The sequence below is a fragment of the Lepisosteus oculatus genome, chromosome 7 (assembly GCF_040954835.1).
Source record: "Lepisosteus oculatus isolate fLepOcu1 chromosome 7, fLepOcu1.hap2, whole genome shotgun sequence".
In the NCBI taxonomy this organism is placed as follows: Eukaryota; Metazoa; Chordata; class Actinopteri; order Semionotiformes; family Lepisosteidae; genus Lepisosteus; species Lepisosteus oculatus.
In genome coordinates, this window is record NC_090702.1 from 5872505 (window position 1) to 5883890 (window position 11386).

The window sequence follows — 11386 nt, forward strand, 5'->3', positions numbered from 1 at the left end:
TCTTAGCCAAAATGATCATTTATTAATTGCAACTAACAAAATGTCCAGACATTTACAAAAACACAGAGAAATGCACAGTTTTTAAATATATTAAAATATTAAATAAATAATGTTATTTATAACTAACATAAATATCCTGTACACATTCATTTCAGTATCAGTATATTTCCTTTACAGAACTTTGAACAACAAATGTGAAAAGTCACTTTTATGGGAAAATAAATTACAGAGTATTTCTAGTGCTTTAAGAAATTCTATTCATATTGTACCAAAAGTAACTGTCAGTTTTATGAAGGGGCAGAATATGCTGGTGATAATGAATACAAAAGGGATGAGATCGTATTTCACAGCATACTTCATCCCTTCCTTGCTAACACTCATATTCAGCTTGTCTTGCTAATTCACTGGAGTTGATCTTGTCCTTAAACAGTGCTTCAAACTGGAAGTTCTGCTTGGAGGTAAAATGATTCTTCCAGTCACCCACAGCACCTACACATTGAAAGAGAATGGCAAGTTAGAAAACACAATTTCATGACGTATGTGATGTGCATTTACACAATCTGATGTCTTTAAAGTAAGACTGGTCTCTTCTTTTTAGTGATTCTGGTAGTCTTGAGAAACATTCTTACTACATGAATGAAAAAAGAACTTTTCTTATGACGTTTCATACGGGAAATACTCTTGAGAAATACTTTGCCCTGCAGATTCATTTACACCCTGTTGAAATAACAACAAACTAGCATTGTATAACAGATTGAATTATGGATGGGTTAATGTGTCCCTTGTGTTTTCTGTAAATAGCTACAAGAGGCTGGAAATGCAGGTTGTACCCATTTGATATCCAACAATTCTGCCTTTCAATATTCTGTCTGAAATATTGGCATTTGAAATGAAGGCCTCACCTTTCCTGAAGATCAGCTTCTTATCAGATGTCAGTGCGCAAACTGTGTGCTTTGTGTCGACTTTCTCCTTCTGTGCCTTTTCTTTCATTTCGCTGAAGGAGGATTTCTTCACGATCTCATTGATTTGATCTTCGGAGACGCTGATGTTCAAAAATGAACTGATCTCCTTGACGTATTTTGGGAGGTCCTGTGAAACACAAAATGACAGTTTATTTAGTCATTTAGTTACAACTATCATGTGAACAATTCACAACTATCATTTACACCTGTTTACACCTTTTAGGAGTAAAAACAGAAGCCCCTGTTAGAAGTGAGGCCATTTGGCTTCCTTATTAGTAGTTCAGGGATGCAAGAATCTAGTCCAGCTGTTTTAAAGAAGAAGCCAGTGTATCAGCTTTGACAATATGGCTTGGTAGCTTGTTCCATGCTCCCACTGCCCTTTGAGTAAAGAAGTGTCTCCTGTTCTCGGTTTCAAATACAATTCCATGGAATAATGTTGACATCACTGTTTACTTTATATGTTTTAGAAACTCACCTTCTTCATGGACTCGTAGTACAGAAAAAGTGTATTTTCATCATGTTGATTCTTCTCCCAGCTCTGGACATGATCAATCCAAGATCCATAGACCACTGCAATAGAAAGAAAGAAATGTTAGTCCTAATTGGAAATGTGATGTTGCCGTTTGTTAGACATGATTGTTTTACTCCAGTTTCCATATAGTTTGGTATCCAGACTGTGACTAAGAAGTGTGATTATTTCTAATCAAAGTTCTTGAATGAATACAATGGAAGAAACGTTTCCAGCATCATGAACCAGTAGTAGCATAATTCTAAGAAAGTGGAATGTATCTTATTGTTTACAAATCTGTACCGAACACGAAGCAAGGCTGAACAATATGCTTACCTTCTCCTTTCAAGAACATGTCCAAAAAGGTTGACCACTTCTCAATCTTGGGCAGAAGAGGGTTTTGTTGGTAGTAGTGAAACATTGAAACTGCAGTGTCTTTGGGATTCCTGATCACATAAATCATCTGTAAAGAAAATAAAGGTAAATTTAGACATACTTCATTATTTAATCACAACTTTTAGGAACGTCATGTATAGGACTAATAAACGCCCAGTCATTGTCAACTAATCTTTAAGAGTTGAGAAGTGTACTGGAGGTTGCCAGTGCCTACCTTGCATTTCTTTGTTTTGAACTGCACAGGGATCATGTCATGGCTGAGGTGTGTGGGGATGAGTCTCTTGCTGGGCAGGTTCCTCAGGTCGTCAAATTTGGAGAGATCTCCAAACTCCAGAGCTGAAGTCAGGGTCACCTGGCCTGTTGCGTTGTTGTCGCTGTTGCAGTGGTACAGGTTCTTCATGATCTCTGTCAGCCAATGGGTGCCTGGGAGAAGCCAAAAGATCACGTGTGAAATCAAGCTGTCAGGTTTCAAAAACCACATAAATGTGGGAGACAGAAAGAAAGTTTTCAGAAAACCCATGCTCTGGAGAGGAATGTTCTTACCTGATTTTGGATAGGACACTAAGACTACATCATCTTCTCTGGCCTCAAACGTGTCCAGGGCTTGGAGCAGCTCTGTGGAGACCGTGGTTGAGAAGGGAATGCCCTTGAAGCTGTGAATAAGCTCTGTTTGTTCCGGCATCGTTAGGTGATTGTATCCTCACAAGCAGTCTGAAGTCTGCAGATGTAGTGTAGTCGAGGTGGATAATTCAGAGACGGCTCTCTCTCAGATTATATAGCCTTGGCATAACGGAACTTACAGCAATGATGTGATGCAACGGAAAGTTATCCAGACCTTTCAGACGCAGAAGGAAATTGAGTCATTTGCCGTATTGTGTATATGACTGAGCAGTTTATCTTACTTTTCAATTTAATACGCTATGGGATTTATGTACAGATGTAGGATTTGGATATGCATAATACATTAAATTACAAATTTCAAGTCTAAAAGTCTTCAAAAATGTTATACTTTGAAGGGATTGTGGGGAAGTCATTGAAAACACTGTATCACCTGTGTACTCTACATACAATTGTGACACCTATCTCATTTAAGACCATCTTTGAAATCTGCATATGTTTTTTGTCAATGTTTTAATTTTTGGTGTCTTTTATGTTGTTGTTTCAAAAGATTTTAGAAATGACTATGCCCCTAGAGTAGAGAAGTTCTGTATCTTACGTTCCTTTTGGCTGAAATTCAAACCCATGAGCACATGGTCCTAAAATACATACCCCATAAAAGATCATGAAAATATAAAGATTTTGGCTTTGTTTATTGAAATAATAACTCAAGTGGTATTATCTTTTAATTTTCTTTCTTAAGTTATACACTATCATACAATATACAGTATGAACCATAAAAATATGTTTTACGGCTGTGTTATTAAATCAGTGATTGTATTTTGAAGGTTGTTGTATAATGATTTATTGACAGTTTTATAGTTGTTGACAGGAAAATTTAATAATGAAAACATTTCATCACTGGTACTGGGTATTAAAATCAAACACTGTAATGTATTGTTTAATGAATCATGATTTTGTTTTGAAAACCAGAAAAGATTATGAATGATATTGATTTTTTATTTTTAGTTTGAGCAGTTTTACAGACTGTTTACGTGTTATTATTTTATATGTTTTTATTCAATTATAATTAATTTAATTGTCATCATTTTTATTTGCTTAAAATTTTCAGAATTTGAGGTTACTTTTAAAATGATTACATTTCATTTCTTCAGCCAGATGACTTGTCACTAAAGTATGAAGTACACTACATTTTTATATTTGCATGCTCATTTCATTGATATTAGAATTGAAATACAGATCAATTTAATAAGGAAACTAATTGTAATCATTTAAATAGAAAATAAGGGAACTTAGATTAAATGTCGTCACACAAGGAAAAATTATCCAGACACAAAAGGAAGAAAACTGTAATTATTGTGTGCATGATTAGGCATTTCTTCAGATTTCTGTTATAAAACTATTTAGGATATTTTAATAGATAAGGAAATCTGAAACATTAAATTGTAATTTTCCCACCCAAATACTCAAGAACTCAGTAAAAGTTTGGGTTAAACTGTAATTTAAACAGGTCCAATGTCATGTGTTAAGATATGAACAACATTTGTTGATCAGTAGAAGAATAATTATCGAGTAAGAAAATCAGTGAAGCAGGAGCCCTTAGAAACATTTTGACATCATGTGCTTATTTTTCCCAAATGGAATCTGAAAACAAATGTTTTATTTCCGAATTTTATTTTGCAAATGTGCTATATTTTGGTTTTGTTTTCTGGTGAATTCATACATTTTTAATTTCCCATGTTAGTTTATACTTTATCACCGTATAAACAAAAAAAGTGCTTAAAAACTGGTTTATTAAAACGGGGATTTGCAGCACTGTGAAGAGTTTTTAATTATTATTTATTAATGAATGGTTTTTGGTTGTTCAACTGAAACTCATCAAAGAAGATATTTCATTACTGATTAAGACAATTTAATTCAAATGCTGTAATGTATTGTTTTGAAAAGAAAAAAGTTGTAGTTTATTTAATTGATTGATTTTTTTTCTTTTCAGCAGTTTTACTGGCTGGTTATGTACTAATTAACATTTAATAATATTCATGAATTTATAAGACATCCTGTATAACTATAATTATTTTCACCTGCAAAAAAGGTCAAATGGAGACTTCCTTTTTAAATAATTCCATTTCATTTTTTTCAGCCAGGTGAGTTATCTCCAAGGTATTAAATACACCCCAACTTTATAGCTGTTGGCTTGGTTCATCGATATTCGAATTGGATCAAAGTACTGACTCTGAAGTTTAAGAAGCACAGATTCCACCAGCAGACATAAAGCTCCTACACCTCAATCTGAGTGAAGAAGAAAAACATGGAGTCTTAGCCAAAATGATCATTTATTAATTGCAACTAACAAAATGTCCAGACATTTACAAAAACACAGAGAAATGCACAGTTTTTAAATATATTAAAATATTAAATAAATAATGTTATTTATAACTAACATAAATATCCTGTACACATTCATTTCAGTATCAGTATATTTCCTTTACAGAACTTTGAACAACAAATGTGAAAAGTCACTTTTATGGGAAAATAAATTACAGAGTATTTCTAGTGCTTTAAGAAATTCTATTCATACCAAAAGTAACTGTCAGTTTTATGAAGGGACAGAATATGCTGGTGATAATGAATACAAAAGGGATGAGATCGTATTTCACAGCATACTTCATCCCTTCCTTGCTAACACTCATATTCAGCTTGTCTTGCTAATTCACTGGAGTTGATCTTGTCCTTAAACAGTGCTTCAAACTGGAAGTTCTGCTTGGAGGTAAAATGATTCTTCCAGTCACCCACAGCACCTACACATTGAAAGAGAATGGCAAGTTAGAAAACACAATTTCATGACGTATGTGATGTGCATTTACACAATCTGATGTCTTTAAAGTAAGACTGGTCTCTTCTTTTTAGTGATTCTGGTAGTCTTGAGAAACATTCTTACTACATGAATGAAAAAAGAACTTTTCTTATGACGTTTCATACGGGAAATACTCTTGAGAAATACTTTGCCCTGCAGATTCATTTACACCCTGTTGGAATAACAACAAACTAGCATTGTATAACAGATTGAATTATGGATGGGTTAATGTGTCCCTTGTGTTTTCTGTAAATAGCTACAAGAGGCTGGAAATGCAGGTTGTACCCATTTGATATCCAACAATTCTGCCTTTCAATATTCTGTCTGAAATATTGGCATTTGAAATGAAGGCCTCACCTTTCCTGAAGATCAGCTTCTTATCAGATGTCAGTGCGCAAACTGTGTGCTTTGTGTCGACTTTCTCCTTCTGTGCCTTTTCTTTCATTTCGCTGAAGGAGGATTTCTTCACGATCTCATTGATTTGATCTTCGGAGACGCTGATGTTCAAAAATGAACTGATCTCCTTGACGTATTTTGGGAGATCCTGTGAAACACAAAATGACAGTTTATTTAGTCATTTAGTTACAACTATCATGTGAACAATTCACAACTATCATTTACACCTGTTTACACCTTTTAGGAGTAAAAACAGAAGCCCCTGTTAGAAGTGAGGCCATTTGGCTTCCTTATTAGTAGTTCAGGGATGCAAGAATCTAGTCCAGCTGTTTTAAAGAAGAAGCCAGTGTATCAGCTTTGAAAAAGTACAGAAAAAGTGTATTTTCATCATTTTGATTCTTCTCCCAGCTCTGGACATGATCAATCCAAGATCCATAGACCACTGCAATAGAAAGAAAGAAATGTTAGTCCTAATTGGAAATGTGATGTTGCCGTTTGTTAGACATGATTGTTTTACTCCAGTTTCCATATAGTTTGGTATCCAGACTGTGACTAAGAAGTGGGATTATTTCTAATCAAAGTTCTTGAATGAATACAATGGAAGAAACGTTTCCAGCATCATGAACCAGTAGTAGCATTATTCGAAGAAAGTGGAATGTATCTTATTGTTTACAAATCTGTACCGAACACGAAGCAAGGCTGAACAATATGCTTACCTTCTCCTTTCAAGAACATGTCCAAAAAGGTTGACCACTTCTCAATCTTGGGCAGAAGAGGGTTTTGTTGGTAGTAGTGAAACATTGAAACTGCAGTGTCTTTGGGATTCCTGATCACATAAATCATCTGTAAAGAAAACAAAGGTAAATTTAGACATACTTCATTATTTAATCACAACTTTTAGGAACGTCATGTATAGGACTAATAAACGCCCAGTCATTGTCAACTACTCTTTAAGAGTTGAGAAGTGCACTGGAGGTTGCCAGTGCCTACCTTGCATTTCTTTGTTTTGAACTGCACAGGGATCATGTCATGGCTGAGGTGTGTGGGGATGAGTCTCTTGCTGGGCAGGTTCCTCAGCTCGTCAAATTTGGAGAGATCTCCAAACTCCAGAGCTGAGGTCAGGGTCACCTGGCCTGTTGCGTTGTTGTCGCTGTGGCAGTGGTCCAGGTTCTTTATGATCTCTGTCAGCCAATGGGTGCCTGGGAGAAGCCAAAAGATCACGTGTGAAATCAAGCTGTCAGGTTTCAAAAATCCACATAACTGTGGGAGACAGAATGAAAGTTTTCAGAAAACCCATGCTCTGGAGAGGAATGTTCTTACCTGATTTTGGATAGGACACTAAGACTACATCATCTTCTCTGGCCTCAAACGTGTCCAGGGCTTGGAGCAGCTCTGTGGAGACCGTGGTTGAGAAGGGAATGCCCTTGAAGCTGTGAATAAGCTCTGTTTGTTCCGGCATCGTTAAGTGATTGTATCCTCACAAGCTGACTGAAGTCTGCAGATGTAGTGTAGTCGAGGTGGATAATTCAGAGACGGCTCTCTCTCAGTTTATATAGTATTAAAATAAAGGAACTTGCAGTAAATGTTGTCATGCTTGGAAAAATTAATCTGATGGAAACGGAAAGAAATGGTGTAATTTTTATTTACATGACGAAGTATTTTGTGAAGAGGCATACTGTTTAGGATATTTTAATAGATACATTATTTTGTAACATTAAATTAAAATTTTCCCCAACTGAAATCTCCAGTAACATTATACTAACATGTCAACATTATTACATGGAATTGTATTTGAAACCGAGAACAGGAGACACTTCTTTACTCAAAGGGCAGTGGGAGCATGGAACAAGCTACCAAGCCATGTTGTCAAAGCTGATACACTGGCTTCTTCTTTAAAACAGCTGGACTAGATTCTTGCATCCCTGAACTACCAACTAATAAGGAAGCCAAATGGCCTCTTCTCACTTCTAATAGGGGCTTTTGTTTTTACTCTTAAAAGGTGTAAACAAGTGTAAATGATAATTGTGAATTGTTTACATGATTGTCATAACTAAATCACTAAATAAAGTGTCTGTCATGTGTTTCACAGGACCTCCCAAAATACGTCAAAGAGATCAGTTCATTTTTGAACATCAGCGTCTCCGAAGATCAAATCAATGAGATCGTGAAGAAATCCTCCTTCAGCGAAATGAAAGAAAAGGCACAGAAGGAGAAAGTCGACACAAAGCACACAGTTTGCGCACTGACATCTGATAAGAAGCTGATCTTCAGGAAAGGTGAGGCTTTCATTTCAAATGCCAATATTTCAGACAGAACATTAAAGGGCAGAATTGTTGGAATAGGTTCAACCTCCATTTCCAGCCTCCTGTAGCTATTTTCAGAAAACACAAGGGACACATTAACCCATCCATAATTCAGTCTGTTATATGATGCTAATTTGTTCCTATTTCAACAGGGTGTAAATGAATCTGCAGGGCAAAGTATTTCTCAAGAGTATTTCCCGTATTAAACATCAAAAGAAAATATTTTTTTTTTATTCATTTAGTAAGAATGTTTCTCAAGACAACCAGAACCAATGAGTAGAAGAGACCAGTCTTACTTTCAAGACATCGGATTGTGTAAATGCAAATCACATACGTCATGAAATTGTGTTTTCTAACTTGGCATTCTCTTTCAATGTGTAGGTGCTGTGGGTGACTGGAAGAATCATTTTACCTCCAAGCAGAACGCCCAGTTTGAAGCACTGTTTAAGGACAAGATCAACTCCAGTGAATTAGCAAGACAAGTTGAATATGAGTGTTAGCAAGGAAGGGATGAAGTATGCTGTGAGATATGATCCCATCCCTTTTGTTTTTATTATCACCAGCATATTCTGTCCCTTCATAAAACTGACAGTTACTTTTGTATGAACAGAATATCTTAAAGCACTAGAAATACTTTGTAATTTATTTTCCCATAAAAGTGACTTTCAACTTCTGAACTACAAATGGTTGAATTACCACATTTATTGTTCAAAGTTCTGTAAAGGAAATTTACTGGTATTGAAATCAATTAATATATTTATGTTAATTGTAAATAACATTATTTATAAATTTTTGTCATATTTAAAAATCTCTGCATGATTTTACATGACATTTTGTCAGTTGCATTTAATAAATTATCATTTTGGATGAGACTCCATGTTTTTTCTTCTTGTCTCAGATTGAGGTGTAGTAGCTTTTGTGTCCACTGGTGGAACCTGTGCTTCTTAAACTTCAGAGTCAGTATCTCGGTCTAATTCTAATATTGATTACAAGAGCCAGCAAGTAAAAAGTTGTAGTGTACTTAATACTGTGGAGATATCCTGCCTGGCTGAAGTAATGAGTTGTAATTATTTAAAAATGAACTTCCCGTTTTCATTTTTTGCATCTGAAAATGATTAGTTTTATGTATTATACATTTATTAATATTGTTAAATTTTACTTATAGAGTACGTAATCAGCCTGTAAACAAGACTTTTCAACAACTACAACTTTTTTGTGTTCAAAACAAAATCAGAAGTACAGTAATTAAACAGTACATTACAGCATTTAAGTTAAATAATCTTTTCTTTCATAAATTTCATTTGAACAATCAAAAAGCTGTGCATAAATACAATTAAAAACTCTTCTGAATGCTGCAAATCCCTGTTTTAATAAACCAGTCTTTAAGCACTTTTATTGTTCATACAATGATAAAGTATAAACTAACAAGGGACATTAAAAATGTATTAATTCACCAGAAAACAAAAACAATATATAGCAAATTTCCAAAATGTATTTCTGAATTAAAGGATTCATTTGCAGATTCCTTTTGGGAAAAATAAGCACAAGACGTAAAAATGTTTCTATGGGCTTCTGCTTTACTGATTCCCTTACTCCAATTATCTTCTACTGAGCCCGAAACACTTTTCATATCTTAAAACATGACATTGTACCTGTTTAAGTTACATTATAACCCCAACTTTTTTGGAGTTCTCTGAAAGGTGATTCCTATTCTTTCTTTGCAGATTGTATGGAGAAATGTTTTTCACTTTATTAATCTTTAATATTACTCATTAAAAAAGAATACCCGTGTTTTGTTTCATTTATTTGAATTGTTCTTTATTTTATCATGTTTGTGTCTAGATTAAATGATTTTGAACCCAGTGCTCATAGTTATGAAATCAAGATGAGTTCATGTGTGAGAAAAAGACCTTAAACTGGACACTCTTTTAATTCAAATTCAGTAAAAGAGATTTCAGAGAGTCTCAATTATGTTAAGATGCCTTTGTTAAAATGTTGTAAAGAGACACAGAAAGACACACTTATACATTAATAGAAACGTACTGTATACTTTTGTAGTATGTGCAAACAAAATGTGTCTAAAATAAGATGCGTTTCAGAACTTTGTACAATGTAGACATTGTACATTTGTTTTAAATTAATGTTTCAGATTTATTTATCTCAAGTGTTGTACTATACCTATCAGCTTGCTTCTATTTTCACTGACATTTTTAATTGGTCTGTTGAGCAGTGTAAACTGCTTGTTCCTGCATGTTTTGAATCTGCAGTGATTATTCTAGCGCTTAAGAAATCTAATGTCAGATGCCTGAATGATTATATCTGTGGCTCTGACTTCAGTAATTATGAAAGTTTTTAACCATTTGTCCAGTGTTGAACTGGATCCTTACCAGATTGCATACTGGGTCAATAGGACTGTAGAAGAAGCTGTTTCTCCCTGTCTTAATTTTCATCCTGCAACACCATGGGACCCCTGCTACCTACAAATGGATCCTGTTTATCAAATACAGATCAGCATTCAATATAATCGTTCCTTCAAAGCTGTTTGATAAACTTCAGGGGCTGGGTAATTAATCATCCAGTTCCTGTGCCATTGGATCCTAGGTTTTCTGTCTGATAGGAAACAGGTGGTGAAGATGGGTAACATGTTTTTTAAGACTGTGACTCTGAATAGTGGTGCCTCCCAAGACTCATTATACACAAATGATCGTATCTCTTCTTCTGAGTTTGTGAATATAATAAAATTTACACACGAGACAACATGAATAGGTTTAATCACCAATAATGAAAAAACAGCATAGTGAGGTAGTGCCCTGTTGTGGTATAATGAGGAATTTGGAGCTGAACATTAGGAAGACTGAAGAGCTGAAGGTGGACTTTCATAGGGGAGGAGGAGATGTGCCAACACTTTCATGGCCAGTCTGTGGAGAGAGTGGACTCCTTCAAGTTTCTTCGTATTGGCCACTCACAGAAGTGGGAAGTTAATACCTGCCTCGTCATGAAGGAAGCCCATCAGGGGCTGTCCTCCCTAAAACAGCTGAGAAAGTTTGCCGTTCATCAGGAAGCAATGACTCACTTCTGTAGAACTGTGACTGAGAGCGCAGTCACCTTGTCGATAACCGTGTGACGCAACGCTATCAGTGTGATGCAGCAATACAACCGCTCAAGCGCGGAAACAGCTGGAAGGAGTCACACACACAACATGCAAGATCATCGCATGCAGTCCTCCCTCTCTCTATTTACAACAGCTGCAGGAAACAGTGTCAGACAGTGTCCACAGACCCCTTCCATCCTGCCAGCTCTGTGTTAACATAACTTTGTGCGTGAAGAACAAGCTTCTTGTTTCAGTAAT

General features: G+C 35.4%; 2 protein-coding genes across 2 annotated transcripts; both read right to left on the reverse strand.

Moving 5' to 3' along the window:
* On the reverse strand, positions 1 to 2624 carry LOC138240807 (sulfotransferase 6B1-like). The gene is made up of 6 exons (XM_069192073.1): positions 2410 to 2624; positions 2081 to 2289; positions 1807 to 1933; positions 1438 to 1532; positions 903 to 1089; positions 1 to 489 (listed from the first exon to the last, which is right to left on the reverse strand). Exons 1-6 carry the CDS (start codon positions 2546 to 2548, stop codon positions 371 to 373), a joined length of 876 nt encoding a protein of 291 aa, XP_069048174.1. The 5' UTR covers positions 2549 to 2624; the 3' UTR covers positions 1 to 370.
* A 2174-nt stretch (positions 2625 to 4798) lies between these two features.
* LOC138240754 (sulfotransferase 6B1-like) lies at positions 4799 to 7228 on the reverse strand. The gene is made up of 6 exons (XM_069191965.1): positions 7055 to 7228; positions 6725 to 6933; positions 6451 to 6577; positions 6091 to 6176; positions 5696 to 5882; positions 4799 to 5282 (listed from the first exon to the last, which is right to left on the reverse strand). Exons 1-6 carry the CDS (start codon positions 7191 to 7193, stop codon positions 5164 to 5166), a joined length of 867 nt encoding a protein of 288 aa, XP_069048066.1. The 5' UTR covers positions 7194 to 7228; the 3' UTR covers positions 4799 to 5163.
* Positions 7229 to 11386: the final 4158 nt, after the last annotated feature.

Excerpts from the sequence above, each read along its gene's own strand:
- LOC138240754 (XM_069191965.1), bottom strand. The coding sequence starts at position 7,193 with ATGCCGGAACAAACAGAGCTTATTCACAGCTTCAAGGGCATTCCCTTC. Across the intron at positions 6,578-6,724 it reads TCAAAACAAAGAAATGCAAG|ATGATTTATGTGATCAGGAA; the intron begins GTAGGCACTGGC and ends TTTTCTTTACAG. Across the intron at positions 5,283-5,695 it reads GAAGCTGATCTTCAGGAAAG|GTGCTGTGGGTGACTGGAAG; the intron begins GTGAGGCCTTCA and ends TTCAATGTGTAG.
- LOC138240807 (XM_069192073.1), bottom strand. The coding sequence starts at position 2,548 with ATGCCGGAACAAACAGAGCTTATTCACAGCTTCAAGGGCATTCCCTTC. Across the intron at positions 1,934-2,080 it reads TCAAAACAAAGAAATGCAAG|ATGATTTATGTGATCAGGAA; the intron begins GTAGGCACTGGC and ends TTTTCTTTACAG. Across the intron at positions 1,533-1,806 it reads CATGTTCTTGAAAGGAGAAG|TGGTCTATGGATCTTGGATT; the intron begins GTAAGCATATTG and ends TTTCTATTGCAG.